General features: G+C 39.5%; 1 protein-coding gene across 3 annotated transcripts in view; it reads left to right on the plus strand.

Moving 5' to 3' along the window:
* The window catches only part of LOC119503554 (retinoic acid receptor beta-like), a 199,212-nt gene that overhangs the window by 111,032 nt on the left and 66,100 nt on the right, over positions 1–22,080 (plus strand). For 2 of the 3 annotated variants that reach the window (XM_037795397.1, XM_037795398.1), the window contains one exon: positions 13,982–14,130. In XM_037795397.1, the coding sequence (XP_037651325.1) occupies positions 13,982–14,130 (149 nt within the window). Of the gene's footprint in view, positions 1–13,584; positions 14,131–22,080 lie in introns of those variants that run through there. The other variant, XM_037795396.1, reaches the window with a different exon arrangement.

Here is a 22,080-nt window from a genome sequence, read left to right on the forward strand (position 1 = left end):
CAAACAGAGTGAAACACAGGAGAGGTAAAGGTACAAAAAATTATAAAAAACAATAGAGATATAAAAGATACAGAGAGAATGGGTGAACAAAGTGTGTACAGTCCATCAATAATATAAATGTAGTATGTGCAAAAAATAAATGTAGTATGTGCAGTCTATAAAGTGGTATATAGGATGTATAATGTAAAGTGCACCAGTGGTTAGAGTCCAAGATGGTTGCAGATATAGTGCATGTTAAAAGGTTGATAGTAATAATCAGAATTAACTAATCAGGTGAGGATAAATTCATTATAATAGGAGCAAAAAAAATGCATTAAATTCACTTAAAGGTGTTTCATCAGTGTCATTTAGCTTGTAAAAACACATATATCATCATCTTCCAAATCTGGATCACTTTTCCTTCCACTAGCTGTGTGCTCATGAGGCACTTGTCAGTGTTTGTTTTTCACTGTCACCCTGCTGCTGCTGCCCTGTGATTTATCCTCATCTGATAATGAGCAGCCTCCAGCTGTCATTCCTCAGGAAGTGTTTGCTCAAGGGCACTCCAGTCAAAAGAGGCTCTTATCATGTGGAGGGAAAGTGCAAAAAAAAAAATGACAGCTGCCACCTTAAAACGCTCCCTGCTCTGCTGCAGGTCAGGGCTCCATGACAGAAAACTGACTACTTATTATTGTCTTGATTTATGGTTTCGTGTGTAAAAAAATGACAGAAAATTGTGAAAAATGCAAACCACAAGTTCCCCAGAGGGCAATGTGGCTTCTTTAAAGGACCCAAGCAGCCGTCCAAAAACAAGTCTATTAAATGACTTTTGTACGTGACAAAGAATGCTAGAAAAGTCTAAACCAGCAAATGTGTGGCATTTTTGCTTGAAAAATTTAAAAAAAAATCTAAATTTAAACTATGAATTTTCCTGGCAGTTCAGTAATTGATTAATATCCTAATCATTTCAGCTTTTTATTATAATAAAAATGTAGCAGTGAGCCGCATAGAATTTCTTCTTTATTGTAATCGTGATGTTAAACTTGTTGACGCTTGTGCGTGAAAATAATCTAAAAAGTGAAGGGAAAGTTATTTCTTTAACTTTAACTAAAGTTTTTATTCACGTCATTTGTACACCAGAGTTTACTAAATGTATAAAAATGTATTCGAAAAATCAGATAACGATCAAATTTCTATAATTTTCAAACTAAAGAAAATAGGATTTCGTCCTTGCAGACAAACAGCTTACTTTAATTTTGCCCATATAATTATTTTATATTACTAATACTATCCAATTTATCAGACACTTGTGTGCAATTACAGTCAAGATTTTAACATTACTGAGAAAATTTTGACCGGACACCAAAAAAAAAGGTCTTAAATTTGTTATTTGGATATCTCCTATTCAATAATTCCATTATATGTTGAATTATATTTTCTGCAATTTGAAATTCCTCAAAGAATTGTATATTATTTTATTTATTTCATCACGTTCAAATTTTCATTCCTGTTATGTTATCAATCCTCGGAAGAACACGCGGTCAAAATCTGTTTACTCTCGTGGTTATTATGAATTGCTTATTGTTTGTAACATCTAGAAATTAATCCCCTATACAAGCACTCGTCAAGGTTTCTATAAAATCCTTAAAAAGGAACAATTCACTTAAATGAAAGTTTAAATTAGATTTAAAAAATGAATGTATTAGCAGAAGAGAGTAGTTGGACAATAGTATAACATTTTTTGGCTTGATTTGTTCAATACTTCAGTTTCTTTTTTTAACTCCTTAAATAGACTTATTTATGTATAAGTTTCAAGTGGAGGTCATGTCAAATTGCTGAAATGACCTCTGCCTCCATACTGTAGGTTTAAACAGTTGTAGAGAAGCTTGTTAAAAGTGTGGACGGACTTTAAAAAGCTGCTCCCGTGGCCGCGCTCTAACAGGACCGGAGACAGGATTTTAACAATACTGAGGTCAAGACCAGAGTCCATCCATACGCCCCTCACCCCCGTCGGACACCAAAATAAAGGTCTATACATTTTTTCCTTTTCACTTTTTGGTGTAAAATTAAAGGATCTTTCTCTCTAATGGCAGTAGGAATGTTGTAAAGATTAAGGTTTAGGTGCACATTTACCTTAACGTTAATATAGAATGTTTAAGGGGCTTTTTAAGGTGTAAACTTAAAGGCTTTTGCTCCATAATGCCAGCAGGAATACTGTAAAAATTAAGGTTTTTGTGCACATTTACCTTAACGTTAATGTAGCATGTTTAAGTGTCTTTTTGAGGTGTACTATAAAGTTAAAGGCTCTTGCTCTCTAATGCCAGCAGGAGTACTGTAAAAATTAAGGGTTTTGTGCACATTTATCTTAACGTTAATACAGAATGTTTAAGGGTCTTTTGGAAGTGTAAAATGAGAGGATCTTGCTTCCTAATGCCAGGAGGAATATTGTCAAAATTAAGGTTTTTGTGCACTTTTACCTTCACGTTGATGTAGAATTTTAAGGGGCTTTTTTAGGTGTAAAATTACACTTTTGTTGTATTTACATCAAGGTCAAAACGCTCCCTCCTCCACACTGTTTTATATATCATTGGCATTAACATGGACACAATCAAACATATAAGCACCATGTGCACATTTTAAATTGTAGGATGTAATGAGAATAAGTCGCAAGCTTCCTCAATGGTAGCTACGGCCCTGCATGTCATCGTTAATGCTGGAGACACTACGGATTAATTAACTTATTTCAGTCGTCATAGAAATTCAATTAAAATAAAAATCCTGGAATATACCATAATGTTTGGTGTCCATTGATTAACCAGCATAAATATGTAATTACAGAAGCAGCACATTAAGGTGTTTTGATTGGCCATGCTCACGCTGACCTTATAAGACGAGACTCATGAAGCGCTAAATGGAACAAAAGATGCTACTGTTGATTTTCTTTCTATGTTTTTTCTCACGATGAAGTCGTCCGTTGGCCTTTACGTGCTGCCAGACAGGACACCCCTGCCCCGGCTTCCTGTTTGAAGAAGGCGCTGTTTAAATTAGACTTTGATTTGAGAAAGCCTCTCTCAGGGTCATTGAAATGTTGGTTTATTAATTTATTTGCTCGGGATAATGGAAACCTCCTGGGTGTTAATTAGCCGCATTGACAACGAGCCAACCATTAATGCACTTCCTCTTCCAGTTTAGATGCTAATTAAGAATGATCAAGGACCTCCTTTGCACAGATAAAATGGGCTTTTGCGGCTGAGGAATGGCGGGCGCATGATACCCACGCCGCGTAAAGAAACAAATGAAGTTCCCATTAAAAGGCATCGAGTCATTTGATCTCATCAAAACAAATCCAAAAGCTATCAGACAAACAAGTGGGAAAAGGTGATCGTCTACAAACACGGCCTGCCATTGTGACTTAGAAAAGACAGAGTGTGATGCTCCGGCGTGATATGTGTTATGTACAGCTGATGTGTGTTATGGGATAATTGGGGCCTTTTTGTCTTCAAGGCTTAAGCGCCTCTGATATGGACATGAAAAGCCATTAGCACAGCTTGCACACCAAGCTAATTTAGTGGGCGTGTGAAATGAAAGGCGGATGGGGGGGAAATAAAAAGCGATGTACAACAGTGGAATGAAAGGAGAGCTCTCTGATGCCAGGCATGTTTAATCGACATGATTAGGACAGTGTTGGGGTCCCACCAGGGTTACACCGCCGCTGTGTATCCGCGGCGACACCGGCCTTCCAAGAAATATCAAATACTCGACCACAGCGGCAGAAAAAAGCACCCTTTCATGTTTTTTCACAGTCTTTAAAAAGCTGCTTAGCTCTTAACTAAATATATATATATTTTAATCTTGTTTTTTTCACCCTCATAAAAATAATCTTTTTTTTGGGAAGGCGAGTGTATTTGTATAGCACCTTTAAACAACAAAGCAATTCAAAGTGCTTTACATAAAACATAAAAAGGCATTATGCACAATATATAAAAGAAACCAAATGGCGATATAAAAAGAAAACAGCTGACAGTCAAGTCATATAATTCCATTTTTTTTGGCAGTTTGTTCCAGATATGTGACAGTAAACAGACGTGACCCAGATTAGATCAGCTGAGAGGTCTGGACGGGGAACAACGTAGCCGTCTCTCCATAACTAAACATTTATGACTTGGGTCGTGCTCTTCAGCTTCACGGATCCAAGATGAACTGGCTTTTAATTATACTTTGGCACCAAAGAAATGAATTTCCAATGAAATGATCAAATGCCGAGTCACTGAGGAGCGCCACGTGATGACTTTCTGCTCGAGCCTCTTTGCACTTTTTATTAATTCATTCAAATTTTTCATTAGCTGTTAGATTTTGTAGATTATTTATTTATCTGTTTTTCCAGAGTTTGTCCTGTCTTTAACCGTCTGAAGTACAGCTTCAAACCAGGCTTATATGCATATTAATTATGAATTGCTTGTTGCTCATAACAACCCAAACCTTTTTTAAGTCTTTACACTGAGTAGAAACAGTTAGACTAGTGGCAAAACATTCTTTAAAAACCATAGAAAACTGCCTCAAACATTTAAATACATTAATATAAAAGTTCATTTTACATGTATTTTTTAAAAGGGAACAGCTTGAAGCTTGAACTAAATTATTGCAAAGTAATCATGAATGTGAGACTGTGGAGAATACGGCAACATCTTGGGCTCGAGGTTGAGGATCAACTTCAGTTGTTTTTAACCCTTTAAGTGAATTATTTTGTGCACATTTATCTTAACGTTAATACAGAACGTTTAAGGGGCATTTTGAGGTGTAAAATTAACGGCTCTTGCTCCATAATGCCAGCAGGAATAATATCAAAATCAAGAGTTCTGCGCACATTTACCTTAACATTAATATAGAACGTTAAAGGCGTTTTTTGAGGTTTAAAATTAAAGGTGCTTCTTTCCCTAATGCCAGCAGGAATATTGTCAAAATTAAGGGTTTTGTGCACATTAACCTTAACATCAATAAAATATTGTTTAAGGGGTTTTTGAGGTAAAAAAATTAAAGGCTCTTGCTACCTAATGCCAGTAGGAATATTGTTAATATCAAGGGTTTTGTGCACATTTACCTTAACGTTTATATAGAATGTTTAGAGGTGTAAAATTAAAGTCTCTTGCTCCCTAATGCCAGTAGGAATATTGTCAAAATAAAGGGGTTTTGTGCACATTTACCTTAACGTTAATATAGAATGTTCAGGGTGCTTTTTGAGGTGTAAAATTAAAGGCTATTGCTCCCTAATGCCAGCAGGAGTATTGTCTAAACTAAGGGTTTAAATCTAAAAAACTTCAGCCTACAAAAGCAAAACTAAAACTGTATTAGCAAATGTTTGCCCTTATATTTAAGTAACTATTTACAAAATGTTACCAGCCTCTATATAAAATGATTGTCGTCTATCGTCTAAATGTCCCTCAGCTGGAACATTGATGATTGTTGAATTGTTTGCCACACCCATCCCATCCCAGCGTTTCCAGCTTCACTTCTTTGGACTGTTTTCTAACAGAGCCGACACCAAGAATCCAGTTACGTGTAAAAGTGCAGGCTGGGGGGAGAATAAACCGGCGCTGTGCTTTTAAGGCCACGAATTCCTGTGGATTAAAAAGAAAACCTCTCGCATTTCAACAACCTTATTTCTTCTCCTCGTGCTCCTTCTTTTCCTGAGCTTTCTCCCCTCCTCATCTGCTTTTATGGCTGTCTTAGTTTCACTTTTTATGGAAGCTTTGAAGTGGCTTGCACCTGTTGTGTTCGGCGGCGCTGCTGCTGCTTCCCGTCAACGTGTAGTTTGACCTCGGCGCTGCGATCACCCACCGGGGTCGCCGCGGGGTCACGGAGGGGGTCAAAAAAAGGAGGGATTGGGGGGAGGGTTTGGTCACATGACTGCCTGGGAAACCTAAACACTAGTAGGTAAAATCGAGAAATTAAGCTTTTTTTCCTGTCACATGTAGAATAGATTTCGAAGCCCTGATGAAAAGCAGATCCTCACCTCCGCTCCCTTTCTTCCATTTCCCCACCTGACATGAAGTCAAATGACTGCTCCTCATTGTTATTTTCTCTTCCTTGAGTGTTTAAAGCTCCTCTAAAATATCCATATCTGTAAAACGCATTGGAGAGCAGAGCAAAGCTGCTTCTAATTTGGTGTACTTTGGGTGAACTTTGACCACTTCCTCTGACTGGGCCGGCTGTATGCGAGCTATGCGCTCGGCGCTCCTGCAGAGAGAACCACAGAGGAAAAACACTCCCAGGCTGGATGGAGCGTCAGCTGAGAGGAGGAGGAGGAGGAAGAGGAGGAGTAGGAGAGGCTGACTGGGAGTAATATTCCTCTAATCCTCCCAGGCTATGCCCACCGCCCCACACCCAAATCACCACAGCTTTCTCCTTAATGCAAACCAAATACACAAATACCCCCGAGGAGCTTCAGGAAATGCCTCTCTCTTTTCTCTTCATCCTTCCTCGTTTTTTTTTTCTCTCCTTGTTTCTGTTTCTGCTGATCTGTTATAATTTGTCAGGTTTAATTCAATCACTGCGATTTATGGTTCTTGATTTAAATTGATTTTTTAATTTAAAATTAAGCGTTCCGATTTTAAGTGCACCTTTTTTCCCTCCATTAGAAAAGCAGCTTTGTCCTCATTTCGGGATGCGGCATCATTGTGTTAAATTGCCTGTGTGCGGCGACAGACTTTGCTTCGGGTTCTTTGCCATCTGTTGTGCGTGTGGACCATGTGGGGAGAGTTTTACATGTCACTGGTTTTCAGACTGTGGGGGAACTGGATATAAAGATGCAAAGGGCACAGAGCGGATAGATGACGCTGCAGCTCTGCAGATCTACGTTACCTACCAGTAACCTCACATCCTGCTCATTCTGGGCTGGACCCGTGTCAGTGTTCGGGGTTTTTACTGCGGCGCCCACTGTATATTTTTTGAGGGTTGCTGCCAAGAGCCCGTAGACAATTTACCGGTAATGACTGTTCTCTATTGCATTGGATTTGTGTCTCAATTCTGAGCATGCAATGGCACATTCTGCGCAAAATCATTACTACACAAAGAATAATTACATTTTACACCACTATGTGGTCAAAACATTTTTTGGGGCTGTTTACTAGTATTCACAGTAAATAAGCACACAATAATTAGGGCTGTTGCGCTGAGGGAATTTCCCCTGCGGTGATAATGATTGGCTGCAATATTATGCCTCTTTTTTTTTGCAAATTACTTCATTTATCTAGTGCTATGAAAATAAGCTTTATTATTAGTCTATTAATAGGTATATTGTTGACAAAGACAACAGTTTTAAAACTAATTAACTGAACTTATTTATTGTTAAATGCAGAACACAGGAGGGCAATAAGGCGCAGCTTTTTTTCAGATGAGACGCTTCGGTTGCAGTGATACGGAATATCTGCAGAATTAAAAATGATAAAGGGAAGGCCGAAGTATGTAGAAAGAGAGAACGAACCCGCCGGTCTTCATTTCTCCTCTATTGTTGTTGTTGTTCAACACTTGTAACCTACGTGTAGGATGTGATGGTCGGTCTTTGTGGTATTTGTCCTGCCCCACCTTCACTGTGCTTGGACGGCTGGCTAAAAAGCGACAGCGACGAGCGCAGCGTTTAACCAAAGTTGAACGTTTTTCAACACTCTGTAAATCAGAAAAGATGCAGAATAGAAGCTCAAGCATAGTGTAAAATCCGCAACTCTCCCATTGTAAAGAGTAAAAAAAGAGAAAGCGTGAACATATCGGTTGTGGCGGTTGCTTACCTAACCATTAATAGTGCGGCAAGCAATCCGCAAAACTTTCCTTGTAACATGCTTGTTGATATTATCGTTGGCACACGTGTTCACAAAATAACCCGCGCGTCTTTAATATTTACAGCCTGTTTCCTCTCGGTGCAACACCATCTTTGGTCCGTGTTCCGTCAATGCTGACTAGCCTCTGATCTGCATGGAGCTTTTGTCGGGAAGCTCCAAAACTGTCGGCGAGGGAAAACAATGAAGGCTAAAGTTGTACAGTGTGACTTTTGAACTTGGCATTGGAGAGTTAAACGATGGGCAAAACTAAGGAAATAAGATCCAAGTTGTGATAAAGCTAAATTAGATGAAACCTTTGTTGAATGGCGACAACTGTGACCAACAAGTTTCAATCAATTACAGTTGCAAAGCAGGGAAGAGTCATTACAGTGGACACTGCTTATAGTGATCACGGTTAAAGTGATCAACCGCTTATGGATCAAAAAGCTCGGTTACAGAATCATTCCTATATAAAAATGTTATTTAAATAATTTGCTTATAGTAATCAAATTTTCATTTTAGGTATTTTCATACATGAATATAAATACATTTTAAAACTACGTTAGACTAACGTTAGTTGAATTTTTTATTTTTTTTTTACTTAACTCCCTTGATACTTTACCTCGTAGACCATCTGCTTTCCAGCTGGATACCTGCGGCTGATGGTGCGTGCACATTGATATCATGACGGGAAAAAGAAACTCATTCTGTGCCGTTCTAGAGCCAGCCAAAAACGGCAATATCTCACCCTCGGTGAGGAAAAAGGCAGAAGAATTGGCAGTTAATAACAAAGCGGTCCATTTCATTACTTTGTATTTATGTAATAAATAGACAAATGTCAATTAGATGGTAATCTGAATGAGATTTGATGCACAACAACAACACAAATTTGGTTGTAATAATCATCTGTTTATAGTGATCAACTTGTCAGACGTGATCAGTAAAAGCGGTTTCAACTATATTTCTTCATTCAAAAGTGACATTGCATCACTTTTGATTCTGAAACTGTGGCACTAGTAATGATTGACATGATCTGATGAAGTCACACCAGTTCCTTTTATCAGATCAAGACAGGAGGAGATTATCACATCTTAATGTTATCAGTCAAAACTTATCTGAGAGCAAAGTTTTAAAGTTTTCGTATACTTTCGTCAGCTGTGTTTTTTTCTGGAGCTCATCCATCATACTGACAGGCTGACACTAAAAACCAGTATCGGCCCAGTATATCCGTGTTCTCCTGGTGTCAGCGGGCTCGGTCCCAGTGGACGGGAGCCAATCAGAGGAGCTGTTTTCTCTTGTCTTTCCCCTCATTCTGCCTGCAGCCTCCAGCGGGGAGTGTGTGTGCCTTCCTGTTTGACCCCGGCGGCAGGTTCAGCCAGAGGCTAAGGGTTCACCCGCCACAGATTTTTCTCTGCCTGCTCTTAAGTCAGACTCGCCCGTGTGCGCTTGTCTGTCACCAGCCTTTATTCCTCTAATGGAGCTTTCTGTGTATGTTAACATGCGGGGAAGTCGACTCAAAGTTTAATCACGCAGAAAATGGAAAAAGGCTCCCCTGCACCTGATAGGGCCTATACAGGTACCCAATGACCACCCCCTCCTCTGCCTCCTCCCACACACACACTCACTCTGAGGGGCGTAATGAATCTACGTTTATGCGTCCCATCTGTCTGCAGGTGGTCACATTGCCTCCCAGACGCAGCCATGAGTTTCAAATAGGCTGAATCGTTGGCGCTGCCTCTCCTCAGTGTGGGACTACCCAGCCATCACAAATGCTCCGAAGGCATATCAGTAACAAAAGTATTTTTCCTCTAGATGTATGTTAAAGTGTGCCGCACCTCCTGGGGAAGGCTAATATACATTGTTTTATGTGCTCCAGTAGTCATACATCCTCATCCTCATCTCAGGTGAACACCTTGTTTCACTTATTACATGCAGGACAGCGATGCTGCTGTGTGGTTTCTCTGCAGAGAGGAGAGGAAGGGAGGAACTGAGCGTGTGGATGCAATGAACCACTTCTTTTATCTAAGCGACCATACGCACAATGAATTTGAAATAAAGGATTATGTTAAAGCAGTAATGGAAGAGAGCACACAAATAAATATTTATATACATCAATTTGTCAATCGATTAAAATAGTGAATCGTGAATCGCAAATTAATCGCACATTTTTATCTGTCAAAATCTACCGTAAAGAGAGATTAGTCAAGTATTTAATACTCTTATCAACATGGGAGTGGGCAAATATGCTGCTTTATGCAAATGTATGTTTATATTTATTATTGGAAATCAATTAACAAATATTGATCCAGAAACCCTCACAGGTACTGCATTTAGCATAAAAAATATGCTCAAATCATAACATGGCAAACTGCTGCCCAACAGGCAACAACAGCTGTCAGTGTGTCAGTGTGTTGACTTGACTATGACTAAAGTGGGCATGTCTGTAAAGGGAAGACTCGTGGGTACCCATAGAAAACATTTTCACCCCTTTGAAAATGGCCGTGACAGTTTTTCCTTCCCAAAATTGATTGCAAATTCGGAGCGTAATTTAACTTCCTTTGCGTCACAAGTTAGTATGACTAATTGGTACCAATGGATTCCTTAGGTTGTCTAGTTTCATACGATACCAGTATTTTCACTAGCTTTAAAACTTTACCAACTAAAACCTCCGAAATAATGATTGCGTTAATGCGTTAAAAAAATTTGTGGCGTTAAAACTAATTTGACAGCACTGTTTACAACGTTAACCACGCAAACCTTGTGCGTCAAGTACCATAGTCTGTATATAAGAAGTGACCTTCGCCATCTTGGTTTTTTGCAACCATAAGTGAGAGTGGAACTAAGTACAACCGAACGCTGATTAAGACATTTTTAGGCGACCAAAATGTTTTAATTAATTTCATGAAATGAAAACACACCGTGAAAGGGTTAAAGTTGTAAGACGAAAACACGGACAACTTCCAGACACTAGTAAAGATACTACACAAAAAGGCTTCTGCCCCCCGAGCGGTAAGATATGACTAGTAGGGATGAGATCACATTGCAATAAATAGTGAATGTAATTCTCAAAAGTGTTAGACAAACAACATGTTTGATTGCGAGAGATTTTGCGAGATTTCCTGTTTTTTTTAGTCGGGTTAGTGAGTGGTGTTTTGGCTGTTTTCGCCAAATCGTTGCTCTCCACACACTATAGGAACAAAACTGTAAAATTTATCATAACATGTTATGTGTGGCGTCTCTCACATTTTCAACATCTGTTCAGATTTGAAAAATCTTTTAGTGTGTGCCAGCCTTCAGTATCAGAAACGTTTGTTTGCCACAGAGCTTATTTTCTGCAACAATCCGATGGAAAAATGTGGCTTTTTGTTGAGGGAACCAGGGCGCTGCCAACTTCCTGGTTACCTACAAGAATACGTCATCCCTGCACCACACTATCCCTTAAAGTTGGGTTTTGAAAAAGTAATGTTTTGGTATCAAAACTGAAACTCCAGCCAAACTTGTCCACTGTATTAGTTATACACTTGCATAGACACAAAATGCAACAGCATCCATCCCCCCCCCCCCCCCCCCCCCCCCCCCCCCCCCCCTCTGTCCCCTATCAGATGGCTTTGTGTGTCAGACCGCTGGCTGGCCTCCAGTATGGTGTCTCACCATACATCTGCTTTATGTGCAAGCTGCTTGTGACTGCTCTCTGCCAACAACAGAGCGAAAACCATTTGGAGCAATGAGATGACCCGACTTCAATGGAAACGAATGTCTGTCTGTCTGTCCTCATCAATGAAACCAGGTCGCGCTGGAGTAGTTTAAAAGAGCGGAGAGATAACGTGGCTGACTGAAGAAGTTGTTTACTCTCAGATGAATACCACTTGAAATTCAGACCAGCAAACTTTTCTAAATCCTAACGCAGCACCATTATGTTAGCTTTATGCAAGTCTACTTAAAGATCCTGCAGAACTTTTTTTAAGAAGTCGACGTTGTCACTGTTTCATAACGAGTCACGGAGACTTCTCCTCGCTGCCCGAACTGCTCCTCAAACCCAGATAAGACTGTGAGAATTGATATTTATATAAATCATCTCATTCTAATTAACCTCGGTGATCATCTTACATCCTCATCCCTTATTACGGAGGTGACGCTCATCGTCACGTACGGTACCGTATGTGCCGCCGACTTTTTAAAGTCTTCCCTCGAGCCACATGGAAGTCGCCGAACGCGAAGCTTCAAATTTAGACATGCCGCAAAAAGTCACACAGGGTGAACGTAGCCGAAGATTAGATTAAACCGCCAGGGAATTCCATGCGAGGACGAGGGTCCAGTAATTATAAGAGCTTGTCCCTTACCATCAGTAATTGAGTTTACTCTGATGAAGTACGGAAGAAAGTAATCTAATCAGTAGAGATGCTGGAGAGACTGTTCTCCATTTTCTATGCAGATAGGTTGTGTGCATGTGGGCAGCGGTTTGGTCTCTGCATAGATTTAAAGTCTGGTACATTTTCACTTCCAGGTGCTAAGTGTGTTATGATTGCTCCATCTTGAAGGACTGTTTGCGCTTTTGTGTCTGCAAATTACGAGTACAGCTACCATAAACAGCACTGCTTAATGTATCCTACCTGCTTTCTGGTGAGAGTGGTTTTAAAGGCCGTGTAAAGCAAAAATAAATATGCATTCTGGGTTTGTCACACCACAGAAAAATGTGTTGCTAACCACCCAGCCAAATTTGAATGATTAAAAAAATCGCAAAGTATATAAAATGAGCTTTAAAAATAATGGAAAAATCAGCAGTATTCTCTGTTCTGAGACGCTGGGGGTGTGTCGCTGAAGGCGCTGAAACCTGAAACCTCTCTTAATACATCCATGGCTGAAACCACACCCATAAGTGGGGAAAGTGCAGCCTGTCAGGATTCCTCAGTGGTGGCGAGCGAAGAGGGAAGCGCCGAATCACCGTTCGAAGTCCTTCTGATCGAGGCTCAGCCCGTCGACGGTGTGAGGCCGGTAACGGCCCCCATCGTACAGCCTGCTCGGGTGATTCAACTCCGCGGGTTAGGGACGGCCGCTCGGACATGGGATGGATTACAATCATAAAGAATACAACACAATACAAAAACAGTCATACAAATAAAGTGCTGAAAATGCCAACGCCCAACGTGAGGCACGGTCCCTGAAATTATGAGTCTGGTGCTCTATCGATTGAGCTAGCCGAGATAAATCATGGGTTTCTGTTTTGCCTTTCAAAAACCAGGTTTCTGAAGACGGTAGGGGTTATGTTAAGGATGACTCCAGTGCGTCATCGAGCCATGATTTCAACCCCGCCTAAAAAATCCTGAACATAAAACTGGCGAAAAACAGTTTAACGGTCTAATTCCACAATCCAGTACTACAATGTTCACAGTCTTTTCACATGTTTGCAGTAACTATTTTGCGACATTTATAATGTGTTTTTACTTTGAATTTCCTTCACACGCCCTTTAACCAAAGAAAAATATTGGAAGTTTTTTTTTCTCAGTGGCCTTTCACTACTTTTTTTTTATGCGTTTGTGCCAGAGGAACAGCGTCCTCTTCCTGCACGATGCTGTAAAACGGTCCAACAGATTTTCAGCCAAATCTGACCTGGTTTTAAACAATGAGAAATATATCGTTGTATGGTATGCAATTACTTATAGATGGATTTTAGGGCTCTTTCAAAATCCATAGTCCATTTGGTTAGTCCGAATCAGAGTGAAATTGATGGTTTGTTTTCTATTTAGTCTGGTTCGGTTTCACAGTGCACTAATTAAAGCGGACCAAATGTTTTAAAAATGATTTTCTGAGGGTGCAAAGTTTTTTCACTTTGATTTGAATGACTTTATAAACGTCCCTTTTTTGTGGACCTTATTTAGAAGTCCAAGTCAGTCCTCTCCCGCTCATGTTAACCTGTCGTTTACCTGAGTCCATTTCAACAAATGCCCTCACAGGCACACTGCGTTTTAATTTGCTCCCTGAAATTGAGTCAGATTATGGTCTGCAATCGAACTGCACCAGGGTTCACTTGGAAAGTCCAGGAATTTGTGCCGACAGTTTATGGGGCTTTAAAAAAAAAACCTCAAAATGTAAATGTCCTTTTTCTAGTTCCAGATGTATAAATGAATCATTCAGTCATTTGAAACCAATCCTCTTCATCTTCTTTCTTCTCTTGTGTTTGCATTCCCCCGCAGCCATCGAAACGCAGAGCACCAGTTCTGAGGAGCTCGTCCCCAGCCCACCGTCCCCGCCGGCCCCTCCCAGAATCTACAAGCCCTGCTTCGTCTGCGCGGACAAGTCCTCTGGATACCACTATGGTGTCAGTGCTTGTGAGGGCTGCAAGGTAGGACTCCCATACTGTATCTCCTCCAGACTGTGACATGCTGTGTTTTTCCTCCCTGTGATGCTGAGGGCATTTTCACTCCGAGTAGTTATTATTAAACACTGAAGTGAGACTGTAGTGGCTGAGTGAGACTAAGCGCATCGTTTTCAAGGTTACTTTATGAAACCAAGTTGTAGAAGTCTGAACTGCTGAATCTGATCTGAAACTGATCTGATCATCAAGATTCAACAAAGTCTGAATATTGACATTTCTTTTCCTGGAGGCCTTTCCTGAAGTACATTTCTGACCATTGAAGGAAATACTTGTTCAGAAACAAGTTTATTGCCAAGTAGGTTTAAAAAGGAATTGTATGTGTATAAATGGAACGATGCATCAAGTTTCTTTCAAACCACAGAAAACAGACTGCGAGTATAAGCACCAGTTTACCTCTCTGTGACCTTTGGTATCCTTGTCTTTGGAAATTTGGTATGGCATGGTGCCTCAGTAAGTTAGCACTGTAGCACTGACTTTAAAGGGCCTTTCTGTGTGGAGTTTGCATGTTCTTCCCATTCAATGTGATCTCATCACTATTCATCATGTTTTGCTGCTTGGGCAGAAGCTACTGGCGTCGTTATAGTAACAGCCTTTTTGCGTAGTGTCATGATGTAGGTTTGTGCATGGTTAGCGTTGTGAATCAAAACCTAGGGTTAGAAAAAACATTATGTTTGCTTTAAAATAAGTACACTTACATTACATAGGCGACAGAACGTTACGTGACAGAACGTCGTCAGTAAAAAATCACTCGACTTTTGGTTTATAATACACGAACGCAAGTCCCTTGAGTGAAAGTCCTGCGTTTGCAAAGACATGCAGGTTAGAAGTAAATTGGTGATGATGATGTTAGCTTATTGCAGATGTATCGGTATCAGCGTATATGTTGTTGCCCAATGAATAACATGAAACTGCAGTACAGAGAGACAAAGTTGTTTGAGTAAAGTGTGAAAGTTTGGTCGTGTTGAAGCCTTGAGTTCGTTATTTTTGCCATTGCCATCTTGTTTATTTGCAACCAGAAGTGACACGAGAGGGTGGAGCTAAGTACAACGAAGCGCTGAAGAAGACATTTTTTTAAGCGACCATAATGTTACAATTAACTTTAATGAACTGAAAACACACTGTGAAAGGGTTAAAGTTGTAAAATGAAAACACGGACAACTCCCAGAGCGGGTACAACCGTGGTAGGTCAATCACAAGGTGGCCACACTAAAGCATCCCCTGCTTTATGGTCTGTTTGACCTAAATGGGACCATAATGTACTAAATGAACATCATGCTGTATTGAAGAAGACTTGAAACTAGCGATTGAGACCATAAACTCATGTTTACAATGTTTACTGAGGTAATAAATCAAGTGAGAAGTAGGCTCATTTTCTCATAGACTTCTACACAATAGGGACTTCTTTTTGCAACCAGAGGAGTCGCCCCCTGCTGGCTGTTAGAAAAAAATGCAAGTTTAAGGCACTTCAGCATTGGCTTCACTTTTCAGACCCAGAAGTTGCCCCACTGGAGTTAACACAGAAGAAGAGTTCTCACATACCTCTCGGGGTTATTAGCCATGTAGATATGTTTGGTGTTAATTCGGCTTTTGAATGCCTTGAGAAACCTCAACCTTAATTCCATTTGCCTCGGTTGTATTGTTTTAGCTGCAGAAAACCTATACAAATAGAGCAAAAACCAAAACTAACTGCAGGGCTAAAAACCCACAAGAGGTAAGTGAGAAGATATATCTTTGTTATTTGGGTGAACTATTCCTTTAAGACATGACAGTCCCTCCTCTCAGTCTCAGACTGCTATTGTCAAATGTTCTACTTTTAGAAATTCCTGCCAACATCTGCTCTGCCAGCACTTGTCTGTCTTCTCCCACTTACAGCAGCTGTTGCTAGGCAACAGCTCACGCCCGCATGCACATAGACACATATATAAACAATATCCAGGAGGCTCGTCAGTGAATAGGCTGCTGTAGCTTTAAAAGCATACTTAAATAATTCTGTTTTTATGAAAAACAGCTGGAAATGAAAAAGTAAAGCTTTCCATTACATAGTGGGAACAGTAATAGATTACAGTAATACTCTCTGGAGATATGTAGTCCTCGCAGACAGCCCGTATGATTCCCTCCCAGGCGATGGCGTTTTTTCTCCCATGCAGCCAGACTGCGCTGTGATGTCCTCTCTCCTCCCAGCCGCTGTAATTGAAGCGGTGGTATGCCAGGAATCCTTTGGAGTTTTTGGCCCAGAGGGAGGTGGTGATCAGCTCACTCACTAGGCTCTGGGTCAAACTAAGTTCTCCCCGGGCTCCCATGCCGCTTATGTGCCAATATAAGCCTCATCGTAAAGGCCTGTCATGACCTCTGACCTCGCTGCTCAACCCTCAACTCTCATGCTACTGACTGGGGTCCCTGCAGACCCCCCGCACCCAGATATTTACTTTCTGTCATATCTCACAGGTGCTTTATTCTATCGTTCCAGTTTTTCACGACTTTGTCAATCAGTTTGTTCCTAATGACTTCATATCATTGTTTTCTGTTTCTGTTTTAATTAGTGCTTTTTAAAAAATACCAATGGATTGGGGTCCTTGGGTTAGTCATTTTGAAGGAGACAGACAAACAAACTGAAAAATAAATTAATAAATAATACATTTAAATTACATTTATTCAACCTTTATTTTAACAGGGGGCTATACTGACACCAAGGTCTCAATCTACTTTTGTATTGCCGGTAGGGTTGTCAAAGTTAATGCAATAATAACGAATTTACGCAATCGATCTTCCCGAGGTTGTAGCGGGCTCAGTTTTAAAGCTAGAGTTAATATATTGGCATCATATGAAACTAGAAAACCTAAAGAATCCATTGGTACCAATTAAATATTTTAACCGATTGACAGCCCTAATTGACAGACGAATAAAAAGTGGTGTTGAAGTTTGAATGACTGTGGGTTTATTTAAATTATTTTATATTAAGGTCAAAATGACCCTGGTTGGTTTCACCATATAAATATATACAGGCTGTTCTCATACACCGTTCGTACCTTAACCTACAAAAGAAATGCACTGTAATTCATATATAAATTAATGCATATTCAACAAACACCCCGTGTGAAACCAGAAGTCAATGTCTGTTTATTTGTCACGTAACTTTCGTACTTAAGTAACGCCACTTCCATAGTTATTTATATTAGCTATAAATATGAATAACATTAGTTATTTTAACCCAAACCACAATCTTTTCTTAAACCTAACCAAGTAGTTTTGTCGCCTAAACCTAACCAAGTCGTTTCCTGTGAAGATAAAAGTTTATTTTGAAAAGACCGTATGCTTGTAACGTGCGTAAATTGACACGTGTCGGTGGACATTCGTTGGAGAACGCACAAAAAATAAGGAAAAACAACTAATAGTAATGTACTGTAATTTGTATATATCTCATGAAATCAATGCGTATTTGATCCACTTAATCATGAACCAGGAAGTGTAAAGAACAACGAACGCCACGTAAGCAGGATGAAAAAAATACCGTGTTCGTGTCCCGTGTGAAACCAGAAGTCAACGTTGATTTATGCGTCATGTAACTTCCATACTTAAGTTACGCCACTTCCATATTATTTTAACCCAAACAACGATATTTTCTTAAACCTAACTAAGTAGTTTTGTTGTCTAAAGAAGGAAGTTTATTTTGAATGCATGTAATGTTTGTAAATTGACACGTGTTGCTGGATATTCATAGGAGAACGCACATAAAATGAGAAATAACTTTTCTTAAGATATCATACAAACCGTTGTATGAGGATACGTTGAAAAAAACGCAAATAATATTTATTTGAAATTACTGAAAACTAAATGACAGGATGATGAAAAAGTACTAATGTGGATTGTACTTATATTTTTTATTTTACACAAATGACCCAGTCGGTAGTCTGTGTATGTTAGATATGTTGGTAAAATGAGGAAAACCCACTATAAAAAAATGATATTTACGCTGTTCATGATGTACACAACAGCTTAGTTTAGGCACAACACGTTGACAGATGAGTGAAGAATCATCATCTCATCATTGGATCACATGGCTGTGGGACTGAGCACCCAGAGTGCAGATTGTGCTTCCCTAATGACAGATGCAGGCGGTGACTAAAGTGAAATTACTGTCAGGGTGCTTCTGAGAATACACTCCATCCATCCGCTCACTCCGCAGCGCAGATGTAAAAATAGTTCAATTCATGGCAGAATGGTCTTGATTTTTGCGTCATCCTGGCTCAAGAGGATTAAGCAGCGGATTATAGTTTTTTTTTTAACTGTGTTGTATTTCTGTCTCCATGGCGAAGGCATTGTTGTCCGCGGCGCGAGGGGCAAGCCCCTTCTATTGGGTTGATGCAACCAAGCATGCTGTACAGCTGAAGGCTTTTAGCCAGCAAGAAGAGCCTTTTACTGCCCAGTGAATGTGCCAATTAGAGCTACAAATAGACTCAAAGACAGACACGGAGAGAGTGTGTGCTTTATAGGCTATGTGGATGTGTGAGTGTGAAGCTAAAGTAACCTCATGCACATTCACATGCATGCACATATGCAGCAAATATAATAAATTCACACAGCACAGAAGGCCAGTCCCGGCCCGGTAGATGACTGATTTACTAACAGCCCTCACAGAAACATCCAGTCATTCATGTGAATTTAAGACAATGGCAGCGTTTGAAGGTTTTGCCAGAATTAACAGTAAATCCAGGTTTATATTATATTATATTATATTATATTATATACAGCCATCACACAATATCAGCACTGTAATATCTGAAGACAGTTTTACTCATATGAGTTTATTTTAAATTGACCTACTCTTAGAAATCATTCTATTCAAATTTATTTTGGTGAATACTGAATTGTGAATTGAATTGTTGACGTTTGCTTTTGATTTTTATGTTTTGCTTGTTTGTTTACTTTTGTTGATTATATGATTTTTGTATTTGCTATAATGCTTAATGAGGTGAGATTCCTTTTATAAGCCCCTTTTTTTTTTTTTTTAATCTCACCTGTACAACTTCTTTTCTTTTGTTGTTGTGTTTCTGCTGCTTTGTTTTATTGTGCGAACAAATAAATCTCAAATCTCAATTGTGCTTTATGTTGCTCTATTGTAAGCAGTATATTGGAAATTGAGACACTTACAATGGACACTACTTTCTTTGGTTTCATTGTGGTAATTTTTGAGGACACTATATGGAGCGAACAATAAGTAAAGTGCACTACGTAGTAAATAAAGGGTGCTTTCCATTCAGCTCACTTCATTCACTTGTGTCTCTTCCTTGGACGGAGGAAATGTATTTACCAAACGGGACATCCTCGTTCTTTCCAACGTCATTTTAGGAGACGGTAATTACAAATGAGATACCGCATCTCAACTGTCAAACGTGTGGAGAAACGTGGGAGCAATAAAAACAGCTATAAATGCTCTGGATAAAGTCTATAGCCTAATTAGTCTGTGAAAGACCACAGGTACAGTAAGTCTGACGTCCTTTTGGGGCTCAGCCTGATATTATGGGACTATAATAATAAGCTCCAGTGTGCAGCTGTATAGGACTGCAGCAGTATATTTTCCATGAACAATGTTTTTATGATTCATTCATGATTCAAATGAGCAAAATGGAAAGCACCCAGAGAATGATATCGGACACGGCCCAGGCCTTTTTCACAGAACGTCTTCTTTGACATGTCCCAGTAGGAAATCAGGAGCAAAGCAGTACTGTTCATGCTGTACTACACCAACCTTGCTATTCCTACTACGAGGAATATTTGTGTCTATATAGTAGGGCTGTTAAAGTTACCACGGAGTTACGCGTTAACGGAAATTCGAATGTGCTAAATAACGCTGCAAAATTACCCTAAATTTTGGCGAGGAAAAACCGGCAAGGCCATTTTAAAAAGAGTCCCTTGACCTCTGACCTCCAGATATGTGAATGTAAATGGGTTCTATGGGTACCCACGAGTCTCCCCTTTACAGACATGCCCACTTTATGATAATCACATGCAGTTTGGGGCAAGTCAGAGTCAAGTCAGCACACTGACACACTGACAGCTGTTGTTGCCTGTTGGGCTTGAGTTTGCCATGTTATGATTTGAGCATATTTTTTATGCTAAATGCAGTACCTGTGAGGGTTTCTGGACAATATTTGTCATTGTTTTGTGTTGTTAATTGATTTCCAATAATAAATATTTACATATGTTTGCATTAAGCAGCATATTTGCCCACTCCCATGTTGATAAGAGTATTAAATACTTGACAAATCTCCCTTTAAGGTACATTTTGAACAGATAAAAAAATGTATGATTAATTTGCGATTAATCGTGATAAACTACGGACAATCATGCGATTAATCGCAATTAAATATTTTAATGATTGACAGCCCAACTATATAGTCTTTCTTCTGTTAGAGGGTGACGATGTCCATTGACTGTTGGAGTGACCAAACTACTACTAGGACTGTACTGTAACTAATCTGCTATTTTTAAAGCTGAAATTATAAATTACTTGATTGACAGAAAATTAACCAGCAACATTTTAGTAATAGATTAATCATTAAAATAATTTGTCAAGCAGATAATGATAAAAAAAGACCCTGGTTCCAGCTTCTCACATGCTTATATCCACAGCTTTACTTTGTTTTCTGTGATTGTAAACTGAGTGTCTGTAGTTTTGGACTTTTGAAGATGAAGATTTTTCATGTATTTCCTTTTGTTGTTTTGTTGTTCTTGTAGTTTAAGGAGCCAAAGTATAACATCAAAAAGGAAGAATATCAGTCAGTACTCTACTACACTAACTCAAACAAACTCATGCAGTATTACAAAACATGTAGTTTCATTAGTGTTATCTGCTTATCTGCTGACAGGCAAGACAGTGTTTTCATTTTATTTTATTTTGTATTATTTATTATATATGATTTGTTATTTTTTTATAGATCATAATATCTTAATCTATAAAATGTAACATTTTATAAAGCTGAGAAAAGCAGCAAAACGTCACATTTGAGAAGCTGGAACCAGATGTTTGGTATTTATAAATGACCTTTTTTAATTTTCTGTCAATCCACTTATTATTCTAGCAGGAGACAAAAATGCACAAAGAGCATCAGAAAAAACAACATTAATACAGAAGGTAGTAGTGGCACTTTTAGCACACTGTTTGATTCTATTATGGCCGAGTTAGCGTGTTGCCCGGCTTCGACAGATTTGCTGTGTGGACAGAGCTGATTTGAATTGTTAAAACAGGGCGCAGACATATGGGCCTCCAGAAGCACATGCATATGCAGCAGATGACAGTTTCATCCGTGTTGACCCAAAGTCAAGAAATCCTCCAAAGTCAAGGCAGCCTTCACATTCAGTCACCCCTACACTTCCTGCCGGTCTGACATCTTTCACAGCGTCCTTCTGAAAACTCCACTAAATGTCCGAGGTATACGTGGGGCCATCTGAAAGACACCAGAAGGAATCTGATTAAAGTTTCTGTAACTCTGATTGAAGCATGATTTCTATACCGTCTCTGCTGTTCTTTCCACTGACAAATATAAGTAGTATTCCGGACTCCGTCTGCTTATATTTGGCTTTCCAAGCATGAGGAACTGCTGGCTATCAGATATCCGTCTACCTGTAAACCTTCATATTTTGGCATCATTTCCTGCAGCTAATGTTTCACTTTTAATCAAGTGCATCTGAGGTTCTCACGGAAGGAAAAACTTAAAGGACTGTTGAGGACGAATCACGAAAAATCATCTGATTCAACAGCAACATTCCTATAACATTTCCAGTAACAGTATCCCCTGTCCTCGGAACACACTGTCAACACATTTCACTTGGGACTATTTCTTTGCCAGAAAGTTGTTATGATGACAGCACAGTAAGGTCTGCACGTTGTGGCAATTTTACATGCTGGTGGAGACCAAA

Source organism: Sebastes umbrosus, chromosome 15 (assembly GCF_015220745.1).
Source record: "Sebastes umbrosus isolate fSebUmb1 chromosome 15, fSebUmb1.pri, whole genome shotgun sequence".
NCBI lineage: Eukaryota > Metazoa > Chordata > Actinopteri > Perciformes > Sebastidae > Sebastes > Sebastes umbrosus.